Source organism: Monodon monoceros, unplaced genomic scaffold, assembly GCF_005190385.1.
Source record: "Monodon monoceros isolate NGI ecotype Baffin Bay Population unplaced genomic scaffold, NGI_Narwhal_1 Super_Scaffold_19, whole genome shotgun sequence".
Classification (NCBI taxonomy): Eukaryota; Metazoa; Chordata; class Mammalia; order Artiodactyla; family Monodontidae; genus Monodon; species Monodon monoceros.
This window is the reverse complement of record NW_021703775.1, coordinates 4,331,831-4,354,129: the sequence shown is the minus strand read 5'-3', so window position 1 is coordinate 4,354,129 and position 22,299 is coordinate 4,331,831. Positions and strand designations below refer to the sequence as shown.

Here is a 22,299-nt window from a genome sequence, read left to right as displayed (position 1 = left end):
GAGCAAAACAAAGAATTTCCTGTGTGGCCTCATTGGCACTTCTCTCTCCTACTAGGATCATTTGTGATTATGTTATTAGATCAGCTTCCCATCATTCTTGACACAAATTTCTTGCCCCTTATCTCTTTGATGTTTTGTTTGAGTTCCATCCCATAAAGTCTTGATGATACACACTAAGCCATACTTATCTTTTTATTAAAAAAAGTCAGGCCCACTTTGTAATCACTCATCCTCCCTATGGCCCAGCTGCAGCCTGGTTCCAACTCTGCATCCCCTCCTCTGCATTAATTTCTCATGTGATTTACGACACACCTCCACTCCAATCTCTGTTCTTTGTATGTTATTACCATGTTCTCTAGAAATTTCATCTCTGAATTTTACCCCGTGCCCTGAAGCTTCCTTTTAAAATGTTCTTGATAGATGTTTAACCTTGTCAGTCCCACCTCTTGGCCTTGTTTTACTTCCTACCTGCAGCTGCCCAGCTCTGACCAGTTCTGACCCTCTTCTCAGCTCCTTGACAACCTACTGGAAATTCTTTCTTGGGCCACAGGAACCACACCAGAGACTTGGGGGAGGGGAATTTCTGCTTCTACGAGTCATCAAGCAAAGGGGAAGGGAAATTCCTCAATCAGAACATGAAACTCAGAATCAGAAGAATGTAGATACATTCTCAGGCCTCTCACGAGCTATATGGTATAGAACAAAACACAAACTTCAGAACCTCGGTTTTCTCATCTATAAAATGGAAGACATAGAATCTGTGCAAACCAAGCCAGAGAATCCTTTTTTTCTTTTTTAATCTGTTTTAAAGGGCAGTTATTTCCTTCTGCCTCATTTATTTATTTATTTATTTTTATTTTTGCTGTGTTGGGCCTTCGTTTCTGTGTGAGGGCTTTCTCCCGTTGCGGCGAGCCAGGGCCACTCTTCATCGCGGTGCGCGGGCCTCTCACTATCGCGGCCTCTCCTGTTGTGGAGCACAGGCTCCGGACGCTCAGGCTCAGTAGTTGTGGCTCACGGACCCAGTTGCTCCGCGGCATGTGGGATCCTCCCAGACCAGGACTCGAACCCGCGTCCCCTGCATTGGCAGGCAGATTCTCAACCACTGTGCCACCAGGGAAGCCCCCCAGAGAATCCTTTGAATGTTCATATGAGATACACATGAGAAAAAACTTTGTAGTCTACATAGGTAATGAGTTCTTACTATTGATATTTTGTTATTTTTGTTGTTTATCTCTTTTCTTTTGACTGCAGTGGTGAAGGATATATTGCTAGTACTCTTAGTAGGAAATTGGAAAGCCAGGTGCTATACAGAGGTTAGAGGATTAATGATTATAAGATTAATGATACACTGATACCCCATCATTCAATAAATACTACTGTGTCCCTACCACTTCTTAGCCCCTAAAGATACAAGGGTGACTATGATAGTCTTTGCTTAAATTTACAAGAGTTTCCACAGTCACAAAAGAGCTGCCAGTCATTTTTCTAAAAATGTCTGATCATCTGACTCTTATGCTTCCAAACCTTTCTTCCAACTGACTTGCATTTATTCACCCCTTATTTACAAAGACCTTATTCTTGCTGGCCTGCTTGCTGTATCCTGGAGATACAAAGATCAAACACATCTACTTGCATCAGCCCTTTCACCTTGGCCTTGTTTCCTACATACAGGCTTTGCTTCAGGTGTTCCTAAAATGTCAATTACTTCCTTCTTTCTTTTTTCTTTTTCAAATTCTTTTCCCATTTAGGTTGCCACATAATATTCAGCAGAGGTCCCTGTGCTATGCAGTAGGTCCTTGTTGGCATTGAGTGATTCCTGCATATACCCTTCAAGTCTCGGATTAGACTGGGGGGGGAGAGTCCCTACTTTTCCTATGAGGCAGAGCCGCCTGAGTGTGCCATACCCTGGCTTACTGCTCAGACATGCATCCTTAGGCTGAGAGCTCGCTCAGAGAGGGGATCTGTGTTTATTCCTTCCAGTGTGTCCAGGACCAGCTAAATGTCTTGGCACAAAGGCTGCCCTCGACAACTCACAGGAGGAGACATCCAAATGCATCATTACTATAAAAGGGCTATCGTGGGCTTCCCTGGTGGCGCAGTGGTTGAGAGTCCGCCTGCCGATGCAGGGGACACGGGTTCGTGCCCCGGTCCGGGAGGATCCCACGTGCTGTAGAGCGGCTGGGTCCATGAGCCATGGCCGCTGAGCCTGCGCATCCGGAGCCTGTGCTCCGCAACGGGAGAGGCCACAACAGTGAGAGGCTCGCGTACTGCAAAAAAAAAAAATAACTTCTCTCCGTGAGAGCCACCCCTTGAGTTGGATTTGAAAACTGAGCAACAGCCTTCCCAGTGGGGAAAGGTGGTGGGAGACACGTTGATTGAGAAAGAACGTGGTTATGTAGGGAATGACAGGTGGGTAGAGGGGCAGAAGCAGGAAGTGAGTCGGGGAAGGAATGCCAAGATCAGGCTGTGAAGAATTTTAGCCTTTACCCTCAAGACAAAGGAGTGTCAATGAGAGGCTCTAAGTAGGAGAGAGAAATGTTCATAACTGAATTTTAGTTCTCGCTCAACTTTGAGTCCACTAGGAGTTAAATAATTGTTCCGGAATCCCAGTCCTTCTTTGTCAAATTTAGATACATCTGTTTAGTTATTTACTTAATGTTTTCAATTTAACATTTTTTCTTTTATTCGAGTGAAATTATTTAAAGAAGAAACTTTATGTAAGCCCAATACACAGAAAATCTATATCGATTTCCAGAAATATAAATATACGTGTTTTTAAAAAATTCATTTAGGTATCGACCACTTAGACCACTATGAGTTTTCTAGAATCTAGGGGCCTGAATCACACTTTGGGCTTTACCAGGTTAAACAGCTCTTGCTGGGCTGTCTTCATCTCCACATGTAATTGTCTTTGCAAATGCTTCTCGTTTCAAGTAAGAATCTTACAGATATAGTTTTGAGCAGAATCTTTTACAGCTTGGGGGTATTATGTTCTGCAATTCTTTATATCAGACTGACCTTCCCCCTTCCTTGGTTCAAATTTGTGAAGTTTTGCTATAGGTGAGCTTAATATTAATAGTAATTCTCTGGTTAAATTATTTAATTTTCTTGTCTCTTGGATTAGAATGGAAAACTACTCTCTGAAAAAAGGAGCAACCCAATTGAAGTGGATGACGTTTATGACTATCACCAGGGCACATACGTGTGTGATTACATTCAGTCAGATAATTCAAGTTTATGGACAGTCAGAGCTGTTGTTCGAGTAAAAACCATTGGTAAGTGAGGCTTTTGGTTTCAGTATTTGAGACGTCAACCCCAGTTACCCAGTGAAAGTTATCTTCTTTGGCTTAGTGATATTTTTCTGTGGTGAGGAAGGAGACACTCATAGCCTACAGTCATGTAAAGCTTGGAACGTTGGTGAACATCACTTTTCCATTAACCTAGATTCCATCCTCCAAGGAAGGCCAGGTTCTGGGTCATATTCAAGTTGTCACAGGTTGGGTTTTCTACACATTGATTCTGGTTTGTTTTGTGATAAATTAAAAAACAATATCAAAGGTTCATGTAAAGAAATAAACAAGATTAAAGATTTTACACATAAGAGATAATAAATTAAAAAACAATGCTAAATATTTCACACCCAGAAATAAGTAACACTCGTGTACCTATCACGAGCTTTAATAATGGTTTTTCCATCTCACGGTTTCTTTGTCGAAACAAAACAATACAGATACAACTTGAGGCCTTCCCACTTCCTCTCTTTGCAGATGTAGCCCACTCTTAGGTTATAATCCTTTCCATTTATATTTTATGCTTTTTCTACATATGTATGTATCCATTAATAAAACAGAATATTGTTTTATGTTATAAAGTGTGTTTTGTGTTATAAACACATGGTATTGTTCATAGACATTGTTTTGCTAATTTATACCCGCATGAGCAATGAACAGATTCCCATTATTCCCAAGTAATATTTGGTGGTTTCAGACTTTGGTGTCAAGTGGACTCTCTTATTTTCATACCAATTTACGTTTCCCTGACTACGAATGAAGTTGAATATCTTGCCATTTGTTTACTGGCCCATCGAGCTTATTCTTCTGTGACTTGTCTGTTTTTGGCCCAGGCTTTCCCTTGGGTCATTCTTATTAGATTTACAAGTGTAAAGCATGGATAAACTGTATGATGTAATCAATTTAAGCATGGCCTGTATCAAAACATAACCGTACAGAATGGTTGACTTCGCTCTTAGTAAATATAGTAATCAGTTTTACTTCCTCTTCTTTCATTGCAAGATACAAACCACATGGAGCATGCTGAGACCAAGTCAAACTCCCCTGCTTACTTCCGGGCCCTTGCACTCTGCAATACTTTAGACCTCATCGATTTAAATTTATATGAGATTGTTGCTTGGATGAGGGGTTAGAAGGCAAATACCCAACTTGGACCACTTGCCCCTCCAGGCGTGGTTGCTCTTTCCCTCGGGCATGATAACTCACCCATCAAACTTTCAGTGGCGGAATCTGCTTTTCTCTCTCCCAGAGGATGCTTTGCAACCTCTGTCACATCTTTTTAAGTCTTCTCTGTCATCATTCCTGTCTTCCTCATTTACTCATTCGTTCTTTCATTTATTCATTCTTACACCAGTATTTGTGGAACATGTGATATGTGTCAGGCACTGGGCTTGGTGCTAAGGTTGTAAGAATGAGCGCCTGGACACTTTCTCTGGCCTCCCAGAACTTACCGTCTCGTGGGGCAGACAGAGAGGAAACAGGCTACTACAGTTCGGTGTGATGAGTGGAGAGAAAGGGAAGCAGCGGGGCATGTGGGGGACACACAAACCCAGACCTGGGTACCCCGAGGCTGGGTGAGCACTGAGGGGTGAGGACAAACTAGCCCAGTGAAGGTGGAAAAGATGCCGTTCCAGGCAGAGGGAGCAGCATAGTTAACATCCAGGAGATGAGAGACAGCATGGTGCTTTCCAGGGAGAAAGAGAAGGTCAGTTGAGGGTATCTGGAAGCAGAACAGACATCACACTGTTCAAGTCAGTTTGGACTTTATCCAAGGAAAAATGGGGAGCCATTGAGGGTTCTATGTGGGAGAGTGTCATGAATAGATCTGGATTTGAGATAGATCACTCTTATTATGTAGAACATGGGTTTGGGGGTGGGGCGACAAGGGAGACAGAGAGAAGAATTAGGGCTGCTGTGGGTCAAGCAGTCAACTGCTGATGGTGGCCTGAACTAGGAGGGGCAGTAGGGATGGAGAGAAGAGAGCAAACTCCAGAAATACTTAGGAAGTTACACGTGAAAGGCTTTGGGAATTGGGAGGGAAAAGAGGGAAAAGGAGGGGTACAGTATGAGAGCCAGGTTTTACGCTGGGCAACGAGGTGGACTTTCTATAACATATTGAGAGAAGATGGGATGGGATGGGATGGGATGGGATGGGGTTGGATGGGATGGGAAGGGGTGGAATAGGATGGGATGGGATGGAAGTGGAAGGGGTAGGATGGGATACATAAGGGCTGGTGTAAGGCACAGGTGGGGGGAGCAGCAGATCTGAGTCATGTTCTAAAAAGATGTCTCTGGTCACTCTTTGAGTAGACTTAGCAGAGGTGATTAGAAATGGCTTTATGTGTGTGTCAACAGAACATGTTGATGGAGTTTATGTGCAAGAGGAAAGAAGGGAATCAATGATGGATTACTTTTCTGGCATGATGAGTTGGTAAACAGTGGTACCATGTAATGAGACAGAAAAAATACTGAAAGAGAAGCAGGTCTGAGGAAGAAATTCAGTGTTAAGCTTGAAAGGACTTTGAGTCATCAAGTCACCATGACAAGTGGGTATTTGGATAAACCAGTCTGGGATACAGGCTACTACATCGGGAGATGTGAATGTGAGGGTGGCCGCCGACACGATATCTAAAGCCGAGGGAGAAGGGGGTTATGTGGGGATGGAGTATAGGGAGGAGAGAGCCTAGAACATCCAGCACTGGGAGGCACGGGGGCGGAGAAGCATCTCCACAGGAGATGGAGAAGCGGTGTAAGAACAGAGAGTAGCAGCTATCCCAGGGCTCAGTGATAAAGTGTCCCAAGAAAGAGGGAGTGATGCACGGCCTCATATGGTGAAGCCTGTAAACTGCTCCTTGGATTTGGGAAGAGGGAGGTCATTATTTGCATCAGCAAGTGGGTATCAGTGGCAAGGTGGGGAGGGAGCAGTAAAGGAAGTGAAATTGATGACGTAGGCGAGAGAGCATTTTGAGGGCCAAGAACTTTCATAGGGAAGAGAGGCCTGGAGCGACTGCCCCACAAGGAGAGTAGGTGGAATGAAGACCACAAGGAGAGACCGGGGAGACGTGATACTCACAAGAGGCGCAGAGGAGGAGAAGCCCATAACGCTCAGGGGAGTGAGTAGAGACGAGGGAGGCGAGCCTCAGAGCACAGAAACGTGCACCCCGAAGAGGAGAGAAAAGCATGCCCAGCAGCATCCAATGCTACTGAGAGGGAAAGCAGATTAAAAACTCAGCCGTGGGCTTCCCTGGTGGCGCAGTGGTTGGGAGTCCGCCTGCCGATGCAGGGGACTCGGGTTCGTGCCCCGGTCCGGTAAGATCCCACATGCCGCGGAGCGGCTGGGCCCGTGAGCCATGGCCGCTGAGCCTGCGCATCCGGAGCCTGTGCTCTGCAACGGGAGGGGTGAGAGGCCCGCGTACCAAAAAAAAAAAACAAAAAACAAAAAACAAAAAAACACTCAGCCGTGCCCAGTGGATTTAGGTGCAAGGAGGGTCACTGGTGACTTTGGCCAAAGCGGTTTCAGTGGAGTGATGGGGGTAGAAATCAGACTTCACGGGAGGGGAAGGGAGGGAGGAAACGAGCACACAGCGCTCTTTCAACAACTTGGCTGGGAAGGGAGGAGAATGAGTGGGGCAGGGGTATAAGGTGAAGGGTTTTTTCCTCTTTTTTTTAAGATGGAGAGACTGAGGGTGGATAAATGCTGATGGGAAGGAGAGAGAGAGAGTCAAAGATACAGGAGGAAGATAATGTAATTGAGGGAAGGAGGTCCCTGAGAATTAAGAGAGGACAATTCCAGAAGAGAGGTGATGAAGTTTCCTTTCTTAGGAGATGGGACATCTTCAGGAAGGAGTTTGACAGTGGAGGCATAGGTGAAAGTTTGTGGCAGGAAGTTGAGGGATAAAATGATTCATGAAGGGCTGAGCTCACCTTTATTTTCAAACAAACCATGAACTTGAGGATGGAGGGAGGGGTGGGCTCCAATCTGGCTAACCTGTGCATTCTCTCAGGTGCGTCCTCTTTCCTGTGGGATTACTCAGCCGGATGCACCAGAAAACAATCTTGGAGGAGAAGATGGGGTGGGGTTTCACGTCTGCAATGGGCCCGCGGGGCTGGCCTGGAAGGAGGTTCCCCCGGGGCGGGTACGGATTTATCAAGGACTCACGTTTCGCTAGCACCTGCAACCTGATGTCACAGTCATTTCTGGAGGTGTGATTTTCACATGGAGACATGAGTCTCTAGCCTTGTACATTATGGATGAAATTTGTAAAGGAAGTTCCAAAACATTTAGATCAAAGTGTGACTGTGCGTTCAAATCCTCAGGAAGCAGGCCTTCAGATTTCCCAGTGCAAATAATAATTTTTATTTTCATCTTTTAGTGAAAAACACTAATCTCAAACCAGATATTCTGGATCCCATCAAGGACACCCTGGAAGTAGAACTTGGTAAGGTGGGTGGTGTCATCACCCTTGAATGATACTTTGCTTCTGGGAGCAGGTCTAAGTGTGTTACAATGAAGAGCCTCGGGATTTCAAATTAAACAGAATTGGGGGTGAATCTAGACTCGGCCACTGACTAGGTTTGTGATCTTATACAGCTATTTAATCTTTTGAAGTCTCAGGTTATAAATCTGTAACTAGACAAAATAAAACTGACCTCACAAGGTTGCCTTGAGAAATATGGGATGATGTATTGATAATATTAGGTGACTTGTATGTTAGGCATGATCAATAGATTTTTTTTTTTTTTTAAGATTCTTCCCTACTCCACCCAGGAACAGTGGGTTACACAGATTGGTTAGGTTCATTGATTAAATCTATAAATTTAATCAGTTAACCAACTTAGGTAGCATTAACCTTTACGAATACAGCGTTTGGTCTAGCCTTTAAGATAAATTGTAGGAGAATACTACAACCCTTGCTCAAATAAGTTGTATTCCAAATTAGTGTCTTCTTTGGGGTAGAGGGGGAAAGTGACTTCCTGTGGTCCCCTTTGATTTTGTCAGCTTCAATAACATCTACATCTTCCCACATAGCCAAATAAGAACTGTTCTCTTCAAAACCAAGTGCTGGTTGTTTCAATAAAATACGTGTTCTTTTAAGTGCTAATAAGATATTTATCGTTGTAGAAAGAAAGGTAGAAGTAGATATTATGGTAAAAGACCACTGGGTGGCGGTTTCCTTTAAATGCTAATAAGATGTTTATCATTATAGAAAGAAATGTAAAAAGAGATATTATTAAATCACCACTAGGTGGCGGTAGCGGTGTATCCTGATTATGAAATAGAAATAACAGTACGGGCAAAATCACAAGAATGAAAGGAAGGAGGAAAGAAGCAGGGAAAACATTAATTAATTCAAAAATAGCCAAGTTACACAAGGTACCAATGAATTTTAAAGTATTACTGTGGGGAAAGCATTATTAAGGTGCAAAGGTGAGTTTTCAAATGGAGTTCCTAAACATTTCACGTTTAAAATATTGAGTTTGAGGCAGAGCATATCTGGATACCCCTTACAGAGAAAATGGGCAGAAAGAGGGTAGCGTAGGTACATGCATGTCTGTCCACAGTGTAATGTTCAAAATACTCAGCTGAATATCTAAGTACTTTCTTCTTTAAACTACATGCCGCCCAAACCTCAGGATTTTCATTTAATATGCAAATACTAGTTAGTATTTCTTTACTGGCACCCTTGTACTACTTCAACAGCAGCGTCAGAAGACAGAGCTGGTCCCTGAAGCTGCTCATTTTCCTGGTGTTTATCCTTAAACCACATCAGAACCCGTAGTGCTGTGACCATGCCTATCTTCATTTGCAGAAATGTAGTTAACAGGTTTGAGGTCTAAGAGCTGCCCAGTACAGACAAACATCCCTGGTTTTACCTGTTTCCGAACGAGAGACAGGTGGACGTTTGGCTTTGTCTGGTACACCTGTTTTACCTGCGAACCTGACTGCCTCAGGGAACAGTTTCCAGATGGTGTCTTCCTCCTGCACAGGACAAAGTGTTCTCACGGGCTTCCTTCCTGTGTTCTGTGGCCCCTTTTTTCAGGAAAGCCTTTAACTCTTAACTGCACGGCCCGATTTGGCTTCGAAATAAACTTTAAGCCTGTGATAAGATGGTACGTCAAAGATTCTGACCAGGAGTGGGAAGTCCCAACACCCGAGGGGAGAAGGTAAGAAGGAAATTAGCGAACTTATTCTTTGCAACTCACACTAAAAGCTTTCACCTTTAGAACACCCTGAAATGTACACACAGAGCTGAACAAACAGATGGAGTTGGTGTGGCCACTAGCGCCAACTAGTCGTGCAAATAAAAGTATAGAAATGCAAAGCGTGAGTTAATTTTAAACTTGGGGGCCAAATGCAGTTTCACAGAGGGCCATAGAATGAAATATTTCTGTTGTGGTTTTTTTTTATTGCTATTTTTTATTTCATTTTTTATTTTTGGCCACACAGCTTGTGGGATCTTACTTCCCCGAACAGGGATTGAACCCAGGTCCTAGGTAGTGAAAGTACCGAGTCTTAACCACTGGACCACTGGGAAATTCCCCCCACCTTTTTCTGAAATAATCTTTTTATTTTATTTTTTACATTTTTTATCAGTTGTTTTAAAGTTCAATTTGTAGTAACAATTTGATGTGGCTGCTTTGCCCACCAAAGTAACAAGCAGACATAACAACCCATGCTGCTTGAATAGACTTGGCACATGGAACAAACGGGAAAGGATTCTGCACCCTAGCCAGCCATTCTCCATTCCCCCCTGTGCCGTCCATCCAGAGTGGGCCGAGTCAGGGCCCCAGTGTTGGGGTCCTTAACAGTCCGGAGCGTATGCAGAGAAAGTGGCACAATAATAAGCGATCTGACCGAAAATATGAGAAATGAGGAATAGTTGATGCAATCCAACCTGGAAAAGGAGACCCAGAGGTGAGATAGCTGTCTTTTTTTTTTAGGTATATTTACAGCAGCTTTATTTACAATAGTCAAAAATTAGAACACAGTTACATTCATTCATACAATGGATTATTATTCAGCAATAAAAAGAACAAATTAACTAGAGAAGGAAAAACTAATCTAAGGTGAAAAAAATCAGAACTGTTATTCATTCTGGTAGGCTAGGCATTGGCTGGAAAGGGATACAAGAGAACTTTCTGGGAAGTTGGAAATGTTCTATACCCTAATAACCATTTGTCAAAAGTATACAGCTAGGGACTTCCCTGGTGGCCCAGTGGTTAAGACTCCACCTTCCGCTGCAGGGGCACATGTTCTATCCCTGGTCGGGGAACTAAGATCCCTCATGCCATGCATGAGGGGAAAAAAAAAGTATACACCTAGACATTGTGCACTTCAAGGTAGGTAAATATTACCAAAAAGAACCATATAATGACAATGGAGTAGGTGTAGGGAATTAGTGAAGGCTTAAATGATACAAAAATGGCAGGATATTGATAACTGAGGTATCATTTTATTGTTGTCTGCATATGTTAAACTATAACTTTTAAAGAAATTAAAGAAAGAAGAGATAGTCTTATATTTACCCAGACATTTGCCAATTACAGCCACCCTCGTTCTTTCCCGTAGATCTGATTACTGTTGTAATGTGGGATCTCTGTCTTGAAGTACTTGGAAGCTATTAAGTTTTATGAGAAACTAGACTTAGTTTGCAACCCAGATTAGTGGGAAGAATTTACTGGGAAGACAGTTTGGCTCAATGGAAAGTAAAACTCTAGACATTTGGAGCTAGAGTCCCTCATTTTCCCAACATCTGTTCCAAAGTAATCGCCTCTTTATTAAGCACTTCCTCCTGGTTTTCAAAACATTTCAACAGACTAATGTAATATCACTTTGAAGAGTATACATCATTTAAAAAATAAAGGATGGGTTTTGGTAACAGTAATCAAATTTAGAAAGAACTTCTAAGACAAGGGAACTCATTGGGTCCCATATTAAGATGATACTGCATCAAACTTGAAGGTAGTCAAGCATGGTAAAGGGAGAATGCACTGACTTTATATGCTCTCGGGTTTGAATCTCTGTTTTCCACCTATTTAGCAATGTGAACCTTAACCTCTGCGAGCCTCCACCATGCCATCTATCATCTATGGATACCAAACTTCACCCCTGTAAGGAGCAGCTATGGTAGAGGTGATATGCTTATCACAGCCTCTGGCAGGCAGGAAGCGTCCAGTGAATAAGAGTGGGTATTGTAGGCTCCACACAAGACAGCCTAAAACATCATCCACAGAGACTATATTCTTTAATGTGAAGACAGACTGCAGACGGGCAACTTTAGAGAATCCAAACTGCGAATCAGTGCCGAGATTCACACTTCCTGGACAGGGCGGAATGACACAGGCCCAGGAATCACGCTGCCACTTCCCAGCCGTGTGACCTTGGATTGTCACCCACCTTCTTGCCTGTTCTGAGCTGCTCAAGTCAGGATGATCACACCATTACCCGGTGCGGCTCCTGTGAGGATGGAGGAGATTTGATCCTCTCCTCCACATTCAGCGCTCGGGGGACCAGAGGACCGTCTGATACACACAGCCCTCAGTAGAAGCTAGTTATTTCTAACATTCTTCTTAAATTGTTGTATCTATTCTCAAGGGGAATTCTTAGAGTAAGGAAGATCAGATGAGCCTCGCAAGTAATTATAGTCTAGCGTAAATGCTTAGAATGGTGCTTTAGCTGATTCAATCATTTAATAAAAAACGAGCCACCTCTGAGCATCCTCTGTCTTTCTGGCATCTCCTTGTACTATCTGATCCCACAGCTCTTCTGAAAGCCAAACGGTTATCTACTTACACGTGTTCCAAAAACTGCAAATGGGTGTCAATCTGTGTTACTAAAGGGGTGTGGTATTTTCCCTCCTTTCCTAGTGTTAAATCCACCTTAAAGAATGAAGTCATCGAGCGTGTTGTCTTCCTGAAAGAAGTTACTCAGAGCGATCTTCGCAGGAAGTTCATTTGCTTTGCCCAGAACTCCATTGGGAACACTACCCAGTCCATCCAACTGAAAGAAAAGAAAGGTGAGCCTGAAGGTGGCTGCAGAATGCATGCACCTGCTTTCACCTGGGAGGAGAGGAACCTGCCCAAGGAAGTAGCCACAGTGATGGTAGCCACTAACATGCTCTAGGTGCCAGACAACATTCTAAGTCAGCAGTGTGCTTGTGCTGATTCATTCAGTACCTTGACCGAGGCCACACAACTAGTAAGTTTCACATTGGTGATCCAGAGCTGGTCCTCTTACGAATGTTCTGCATACGGGAGCTGTGTTCGTTCATTCATTCATTCACTCCTTAGTTCATTCACTGACTCATTCATTCATCCTACAAAGACCTACAGAGCATGCCCTATGTGGCAGGTATCGTACTAGGACCTAGCTCCCTTTCCTATTTTCCTCCCCTGGCTTCCAAATCCAGAGAATGTGATGGTCTGGTGTCGGAGAGTAAAGGAGAAAAAGAGGGGAGAAAGAGTATTCTTGTTCAGTTTAGGAGTGATATGTGTACATCACAGATCATAGCCTCTTAAAGCTAGAGAGGAAATTCCTGGTAAGGAATAGCTCTTAAATTTCTTTAAGAAGATGCTCAGAGATGAAGGTGATATCATTCATTCACTCAGTTAGTAGAGATGAGAGAACAAGCAGGTTCTGAATGCTTGTGAGGCTTAAATAAGACACATTTGGTGGGTGCTCCATAGAGGTGGGTCAAAGGTGCCACGTGTTAGGTACGGTGGAGGTGAGAAAGCCAGTCAGATGTGGCTCTGGGCTTCAGGGAGTTTAGACTTTAGTAGGGTCGATAACACGTGACAATAGTTTACAGTATGCAATAAGAGAGACAGAAATGGGTTGTGTGGAAGTTTATAGGAGAAAACAATTTAAAAAACGAGTTTTTGTCAGTTTCCCAGCCACCCCAATCAGAAACGACCCATTACCCTGGGTTTTCTTGAGTTCATTTTATGGTAATTCCCTCAAGATGTGATTTAAGATGTGTCCAGATTCAAGAGAAATGTTTCCAGTAGATTTTTATAAAAAATAATAGGGCTGGAAAAGGTGCTGGGCTGGCCTGAATGTGGCCTTATAGGGGAGGCGGGTGTTGGAGGGGACGCGGCCCCTGTACCTGCTCACGGCCGCCGCGTCTCCGCAGTGGTGTTCCTCTACATCCTCCTTGGCACCGTCATGGCCCTGGCAGGTGTGCTGACTGCAGGTGCGCTCTTCTACATGTACTGGATTGAAATAGTGCTGCTGTACCGAACCTACCAAAACAAGGATGAGACCCTCGGGGGTAAGATGACCCAACTCGCCTCGGAACTGACTTAGAGGGAGGGGCTTGAGAAATGGATGTTCCACGATGGAGAAAGTCATGACCCTCAGGCTCTAAGACCCTCCTGCAGGTCTGGCGGCTTCACACCTGGGAAGGGCTGGGAGCCCAGGGGAGAAACAAATTCTCTTCATCCCAGTTACTAGGAATCTTGCCAACGATGTTATTGTAGGGCACATTGGACTTGAAAATAACTCTCCACTCACCAACCTGAAGCAAGATGGCGGATGACTTACCATCTCCATGCCTTACTTTTCTCTTCTGTAAAGTAGGGTTGTAATCACAATCACAATGAATGCAATGTGGGCTCTTTGAGTTAAGACATATTGAGCATTTAGAACAGCATGTAGCACATGGTAAGCACTCAGTGATACCGGCTCCAGCTCTCATTACCTCTTGAGGACTGAGTGCACGCCAGGCTTATGTATCAGCTACTGGAATCGTCACTGAAATCCTACACGCCAGGCAGAGGCGTGAAGTCTGTGCCCCCAGTGGAACTGCTAGGGGATGTTAGAGGTTGGGATGGAACCCAGGCAGTTAGGTTTAGAGCCCCCATTAGCTATTGCCTCAGTTAACGTCTTCTGTAAAGTAAGGGGCTTGGGGATGTGGAAACATCCCTAAAAGAGTGAGGTTCTGGAAAGTACTAGCAGTGGCACTCTCCATGAAGTATCTGTCAGTTTTCCCATGAGACAGGTTAATAGTGTTTATTAACATTTGCTTCTTTAGACTGGAAGAGCTGCTGGTGTGTTTTTCTAGTCCCAGAAGGCTCAAAGGTTAGAACGTTGGCAGTTTTAGTGAATGATTCTATTGCTTGGAAAGAGCAGAATCCCTTCTGCTGGATTCCAGGGACAATTAAATACTTACCTAATTGGGATGCCCCTTTACACACACACCAGTGGTTTCTCCACACTAGGAACTCAGTGAAGAGCTGTCAGATCACTGGGAAAAGGGGCAGCACAGAAATGCATCAATCACGCTTGTCTTTAGAACAATGATTGAGAATACACACTAGAAGTCCTTCAGCCAAGAGTATTTTGAGGTTATATTTTAAATAGCTTTTAAGAATTGAACAAATTATCTAATCACTGTCTTAATTGTTCTCCTAGACAACTTCATACTTCTTTTACTCAAATGCTATTTTTCTTAAGATTCTAGAGCTTGTACAGAAGACTCAATCTACTGTGAAACATCTTATTTTTTGGAGGCATGTTTTTTACCCTAATTTATTTTTTAATTGAAGTATAGTTGATTTACAATGTTGTGTTAGTTTCAGGTGTACAGCAAAGTGATTCAGTTTTATATATATAACTGGATTCTTTTCCGTTATAAGTTATTACAGAATACTAAGTAGAGGTCCCTGTGCTATACAGTAGGCCCTTGTTGGTTGTCTGTTTTATATATAGCAGTGTGTATATGTTAATCCCAAACTGTGAAGTACTTTAAATGTGTCCTCTCTTGATTGCACAGACAACGTTTTAGTAATCTGACAGGGAGGCAGAACCCAGTTTTCAAGCACAGAGATTCATTACACTCTGTGGCCAGTCTAATGTTTTTCAGCAAAAAGACTGTTTCCTGTGACTCTCCCAAAATTTAGAGAGACCTAGGATGTCAGAATTGTGGGGATCGTCTAATTCTCCCACTCTCCAATATTATTACAAAAGAAATTTAACGTTTTCCGGTTATAGAAAAATCCCAGTTTGCTGGAGTGTCACAGGGATGTGGAAGAAATCAGGGCGACTACGGTGTGTCACACAGGAACTGCACAGCATGTACCTGCTGGCCACGCCCCCTGAGCCACCGCCTCCCCACCTGGGCAATGAGAAGTATCTTAGATGCACCTCCAGGACCTCGCTCTTTGGCATCCTCCTCTCTTGACGCCAGACCACCTCTGTTTCCCTCTTGCTTTTCTGTTTCTGACACTTCTGTTGGCTAAAGCCTCTTAGGTCCATGTCGAGCAAACTGCCAAGCTGCATCACTGCTCTTTGCTACTTTCTAATAATACTATTTGTCTGGCATTGTGCAAAGTGCTGGAAGATGAGCCAGCTGTGTGCCACTCCAGAGCTCGTGGGTTAACTTTTGAGATTTTCTTTGGCTTCCAGTTGGTTCTTTAGCACATCCCAGAGTCTATGTGCATTTATAATAGTTGAGTCAACAGAGGCACATGAGACCTTAAAAATACCCTAAAACAAGTTCCAAAATATAGTTTTCCATCTAAAAGGGAAAGGAATGCATATTATCTTGTGCCTGCCATAAGTCAGTCACCAAATCCTTCATATACATTATCCCAGGCAACCCTGACAGAAGCAAGACGGGGAGTTATCATTATCTCATTTTACATATGGGGATTCAAACACAGATACATGTGCTGTCAGCTCGCTCATGCACTGGGTCTCTGCAGTGCTTTGCTCACTGGGTATTATCACGCTTTGATGGAGCAGACTCCACTTTGATGTGTGACTAATGAGACAGCAACGCTGCAGATGCAAAAAAAGCTCAGAGGAACTCCTGAGAACATGTGATTTAATCGGAGAAGGCCCCAGCTGTTTGATCTGACGTCAGTGAAGGTGCAGGAGTGCCTCATCGATTAGAATCTGATTCTGGGTGGATAATCAATACCCCTCAGCAGTGTGATTCTGAAATGAACACAGATGCTGCTTTTTATTTAATAAATCAGTGCAGTAAGGATCCCAAATCTTAATTCTTATCCATTTACCATATGGTTCGAGTGTATGTAGGTATGCCACGAGAGTAAAAAATATGTCAATGGCTTGCATTCTTTTTTTTTTTTTTGCGGTACGCGGGCCTCTCACTGTTGTGGCCTCTCCCGTTGTGGAGCACAGGCTCCGGACGCGCAGGCTCAGCGGCCATGGCTCACGGGCCCAGCCGCTCCGCGGCACGTGGGATCCTCCCGGACCGGGGCACGAACCCGCGTCCCCTGCATCGGCAGGCGGGCTCTCAACCACTGCGCCACCAGGGAAGCCTCGTGTGGCTTGCATTCTTTATTGTGCTTCTTCCTCAGATAAAAAGGAGTTCGATGCTTTCATATCCTGTGGGAAATGGAGCTCTCTTGAGAGTGGGGCCACTTCATCTCTGAGTGAGGAAAACTTGGCTCTGAGTCTGTTCCCTGAAGTTTTGGAAAACAAATATGGATACACCTTGTGTTTGCTTGAAAGAGACGTGGCCCCAGGAGGAGGTAAGTCCTGCACGCCAACAGAAAACATAGCACAAGAAGGAGAGTTACGCGCAAGCACTCTCTACGTTGTCTTGTCATTCTTTCTGCTGGGCTATTTATCTTCTGGAAGGTTTCATGAGCTTAGAACTTCTGGGGCAACAACACAGAAAAATGTGTGTTGCAGAGACATGCTCCATCATCAAAAAAATCCATCTTCAATGGATATACATATATGTCTAACTGAACCACTTTGCTATACACCTGAAACTAACACAACACTGTAAATCAACTATACCCCAATATAAAATTAAAATTTAAAAATCAAAAATATTGCCACAGGAGGAAAATAATCCATCTTCAGGAAAAAACATTATTGGAGCGCAGGGAGCCTTCCAGAATGAAGATCTCTTTTCTGGCTCCTCAACAGAAAGTTATCTCTTGTCCTCCCAAACGGGTGGCCCCCCTGCTTTCTGGGACTGTGCCTGACACAAACTCAGGACTGGGTCCAGCAGACTCCCCAGGCCCGGGCCCAGTCCTGGGCACGATCAGATGTGCAGACCTCATCCTGTCCCGCTGATCTCCTCTGCCTGAGATGCGCCACCCAGGAGCCTGGGACATTCCATGCCCCTCTCTTATCCCAGCCAGCCTTGTTCCAACGAGCTTTGCTCCTAAAGGAATTGGCAATTTGAGGAGACAGAACACAGGGAGGAATGTGAAACTGACAGTCACTAGACACTGGAACATATCTTCAACTGTCCACAGAGTTGATTTAGGAGAAGTGATAAAGAAAACCAGGCTTCCTTTCCTCTTTGCCTCAGAGTGCCCATTGCGAGGAACCCGCTGGGTGGATCTGGGAGATTCAGGGTTATTGTGACTCAGGGTTTAACAATAACAATGTCATGTATACACTGATGTGTATAAAATTGATGACTAATAAGAACGTGCTGTATAAAAAAACAACCAAAAAACAACTAATACTAAACTTTCTTTGGGTTATTTGTATGGAAATATGCTAATATAAATGTTTCAGACATTACATGAAATTTCTAAAAATCTTATATGTTCTGGTATAATGTAATAGGTCATAATTCTAGTTATTACTTTAAAATGTATAACTCAGAAATAACTAAATTTGTCAATTGCATTATTATGAACTTTTATCAAATCTTTAACCGTGGTCATTAAAAAAAAAAAACAATAACAGTGTCGAATAATTAAAGCTTTTATTTCCAGTGTATGCAGAAGACATTGTGAGCATTATTAAGAAAAGTAGAAGAGGGATATTTATCTTGAGCCCCAGCTATGTCAGCGGACCCAGTGTCTTTGAACTACAAGCAGCAGTGAACATTGCCTTGGAGGATCAAACACTGAAACTGATTTTAATTAAGTTCTCTTCCTTCCAAGAGCCGGAGTCTCTACCTCCTCTAGTGAAAAAAGCTCTCAGGGTTTTGCCCACCGTCACTTGGAGGGGCTTCAAATCAGTTCCTCCCAATTCCAGATTCTGGACCCAAATACGCTACCACATGCCTGTGAAAAGCTCTAAAGGATTCACGTGGAATCATCTCAGAGTTATCCCAAGGATTTTTTCTCTAGAAAAGACTCAGTAAAACAGAAACCGCTGGGAGGCGCTCCCAGCCTAAAGGACGGTGAAATGGGCCCTGAGCTGCCTCCTCCTACACCCCTCCCGTCCTGTCCCTGGTGAGTAGAGCGAGACCCTGATGGACAGAGCACACGGCGTGGATCAGGCTGATATAGAATGGGAAGCGTTCTGCCAGCCCTGAGCGAGTGTGGCAGGCACTGGAATGACACGAAAACTATTGTGGGAGCCTCAGATTTCCTGGGCTAGACAGAGGGAGAGCGAATTCAGCCCACACGGCCCCTAAGATTTTCCTAGTGGCCTCAGCGGAATCAGCAGATACAGCCACTTGGCTTTGTGGCTATGGACTTGTCATGTCTTCTGTGTATTGTTCACATCACTTTATCGATCTTTGCAGTCAAATAAATATTATTTTATTAGAAACAAGTGATTTAAACTTTGCCTAAACCGTCTCTGTGAAGAAGACAATTCTTATTCCGTGTTCACCCATTCACTGGAGCACAGAAAGCAAGTCGGAGAGGCAGAGACCAGGGACCAAGGAGCAGACAGGGCCATGGTTCCTCTCTACCGTGTCCTTGTGAGAGCTAGAAGGAAGAGCCCCTTCCTCGGGACCCGTGTAGCCCTGAGCCAGGACACAGGGCTTGGGGAGAAGAGTGGGGCTAAGTTCAGCTCATCCTTGTTGCCTTGGCCTTTGCGCAGGGCATGAAGTACACAACCTTACTCTGGGCCATAGGAAGTAGGAACCAATTAGGCCAAAATGATTTGCAGGAGACAAGGAACAGACCAGCAGTTATGTGCAAAGTAGAAAGGCAGAAGCCAGGGCAAGAGTCTGGAAAATAAATGTCTACACTGGTTAAAAGACAGCAAGACTGGGGCTTGAAGAGCGCTTAGGTCTGAGGCTTTGCCTCTCGAGGCTGGTGGTCCCCATGTGCTTCCTGACTATCTGGTCTCCTTGAGTTCCTCCTAAGTGATGGGCCTTAGGCCAGAGGACCAAGTAGCTGTTCCACGTAGACGAGGCTCCTTTCATTCTCACCAGTGTGTTTTCCTGACGAGAGTTCAATGTGCAGTTAACATGGCGTTCTAGTCTCACATGAAGGTACAACACTCATGCTTCATCTTCCCCGATAGAAGGGCGCGATTTATTTGAGCAATAAAGAAAAGCGATTTCTGGACGCATTCACATTTAATGTGTCCCATCCGCTTGTCCGAACGTGATCCAGGTTTGGAGGGGCTCAGAGTCATTGCCATCTGGCCACTGCTGGGTGCCTGTGTGAAAGGCTTTTGAGGTCTTTTTGCACAGGGACACCCACATCACAAAAACCACTGTGGTTTTGGCACCAAGCAACATCCTTGTTGGGAATTTCAGTGATAAAGTTAAAGATGAGTTAAAGGGTATAAATTATTCCTGGAGGAATTTTCTTGTGGGAAAAGCTCATTGTAGGGTCTCAGAAGGGAAGGACCCACACTGTCATCGTGTCCTTGTGTTCTGGTGATGACTAGAAGCCCTGGTTTTCCTGCCAGCCACTCTCAGAGATCTAAGACTCAGAAACCCCTTTTGGCCAGTGTGTCCAGATATATTTTATTCTAAAATAAGGATGGCTGTAACTGATATATCCAGAGGTCCAGAGTGTTGTTCTTAGCTTAACCAAACTCAAAATGATCCCCAGATTTATGCATACACACACAAAAGAAACTATCTGGGTCTATCTTTTACAGAATACACTCTTCCAGGTGAGTGGGTATGCTAAGAATGACAAATTAACATTTAGGACAAGGGTTTATTTACAGTTCTTACGTGTAAATCAGTCAAAACAAAGTGGACAACCAAAACAAGTTTTCTATACACAGAAGACTGATGGTACTTAAACAATGGATCTCAGTAGAATACAATGAGAAGGGATAATGGATTCCCACCACACCTTCTAAACAAGGTGTCCGTATGTTCTGATTCCGGCTTTACACTTGTTGTCCAGGTATAATTTTCATAGACCAAGTATAATTTCTTACTCTGAAAATGTGTCCTACTTTGGACGGTGGTCATCTCACCTCTAGTGTACATTGTAGAATAGTCCTTACTGACCCTGGATGATGTCTCAGGCGATCTCACCAAGAGCTTTCCTGGTCTCTTTTGGGTTTTAGTACCCACATTTACTATCTATATCATTTCCAGATTGAAGCTCCAGGTAAGATGGAGTAAGCACACAGCCCCCTACCTTTCCCACTCATTGTAGCTATGAAACCTGAATAAAGTGCATATAAAAATCAGTTTGAGGATTTTGAAAAGTACGTCAAAGCAGGAAGATTGGAGAAGACAAGAATTCAAAGTTCCACGATTTTATTTTCCTCCAATATCTCTTGGTTTAGACTCAGCACAGTCCAAAACCCGGGAGTGGACCTTAGTGTTAACACTAGTTCCAGAAGAAGCCCTCTAGTTCTGCCCTGAAGACTGGGAAAGGTGTTTCCTAACACTCCCGTATAGTTTCCTTTCTATATTCTCTTACTTCCTAGCCCCTGTGCAATCCTGTGTTGGCATCAGTGACACCAACAAAAGCAGAGAAAAGAGGGGTCCTCAAGAGCCTATATCTCTCTAGGAGGGAGAATTGTCCATTTTGATACAAGGAGCTGTGGTCTCAAGGTGTGGCAAATCTCTACTGATTTTTTTTTTTTTGTCTCTCTTACTACTTGGCTGGGGAGGTGGAAGCAGTGGGGGGAAGTGCACTGCAGGGTGGAGCATTTAACGCACCAGCACTCTTGCCAGAGAACTACAGAGAGGAAGACAAGAGACCTATAGAACCTGAAAGTACTCTGCAGAGTGCTGACAGAGAGGAGCTCAGGAAAGCAAACCCGTAAAGCTGCTTACAGACTCCAAGGCTCATCCCCAAGCTGCACATGCATGAGTCTGACCCTAAATAGAATACCATAAACTCTGAGAATTAAACTATAGGATAGGCTGCTTCCTGAGTTCCAGGGACAAGTCTAAATAGAACTGAAGGACAGTGAAATAGAACTGACATTGAAACCACAAGGCTGGTTAGAATTTTGGGCTTGAATCCAACTAGGTCAGTTGCCTGCTTAAACAAAAATAGCATTGTACATAGGATTTCAACAAGATCCAGAGTTGCATGACATAATATTTTAAATATTTGGGATACAATCCATTGAAAGCAAAATGTGATAACCTTTTCTGATGGAATTTTCGATGTAGGTGGGTGTGATATATAAGTCAAGTACAACATAAAAGGGACAGAGTAGGGGAACTTGTGTGGTGGTTAGGTAACTACATCCTACTTGAAATGGTAAAATATTGATTCTAAGAAAAAAGTGAAAGCATACTTTAATCCCTTGAGCAACCACTAAAACAAACAAACAAATGAAAAACAAGTATTGTTAAAATATAATAGATGAATTTAAATGGACTAATAAAAGTGTTTAAATAACCCAAAAGAAGAAAGGAAAAGGAAAATAGAGGAACAAATAACTGAGGAAATAAACAGAAATCAAACAATAAAATGGTAGACATAAACCCAAATATATTAATAATTATATCAAATGTTAAATGTATAAACACAGTAAGTAGAAGACCAAGATTATTAGAACACACTTTTTTAAATGACTCTATTTAAACTATATCCCTCTGTAATAAACACATTTCAAATATAATGATATAAGCAGGTTGAAAGTAAAAGGTTAGATATAAACATATTATAAACAATAATTAAAGGAATTTTAGAGTGCTTATATTAACATCAGCTTAAGGAGACTTCAGAGAAAAGGAAATTACCAGGGATAAAGATGATAAAAAGATGAATTTGCCAAGAAGACATAACAGTCTTCAATGTGTATGCACCTAACATCAGAGTTTCAAAATACATGCAACAAAAACTGACAGAACTAAATGAAGAAATAGACAAATCCACAACAGATTCTCAAATA

General features: G+C 43.3%; 1 protein-coding gene across 3 annotated transcripts in view; it reads left to right on the top strand.

Moving 5' to 3' along the window:
• Window positions 1-18,787, top strand: part of IL18RAP (interleukin 18 receptor accessory protein) — a 29,548-nt gene extending 10,761 nt beyond the window's left edge. The window contains exons 5-11 of one of the 3 annotated variants that reach the window (XM_029232860.1): window positions 3,125-3,275; window positions 7,664-7,729; window positions 9,332-9,455; window positions 12,159-12,307; window positions 13,424-13,561; window positions 16,617-16,790; window positions 18,003-18,787. In XM_029232860.1, the coding sequence (XP_029088693.1) occupies window positions 3,125-3,275; window positions 7,664-7,729; window positions 9,332-9,455; window positions 12,159-12,307; window positions 13,424-13,561; window positions 16,617-16,790; window positions 18,003-18,376 (1,176 nt within the window). In that variant the 3' untranslated portion in view covers window positions 18,377-18,787. The remainder of the gene's footprint in view (window positions 1-3,124; window positions 3,276-7,663; window positions 7,730-9,331; window positions 9,456-12,158; window positions 12,308-13,423; window positions 13,562-16,616; window positions 16,791-18,002) is intronic. The other 2 variants (XM_029232858.1, XM_029232859.1) reach the window with 2 other exon arrangements.
• Window positions 18,788-22,299: the final 3,512 nt, after the last annotated feature.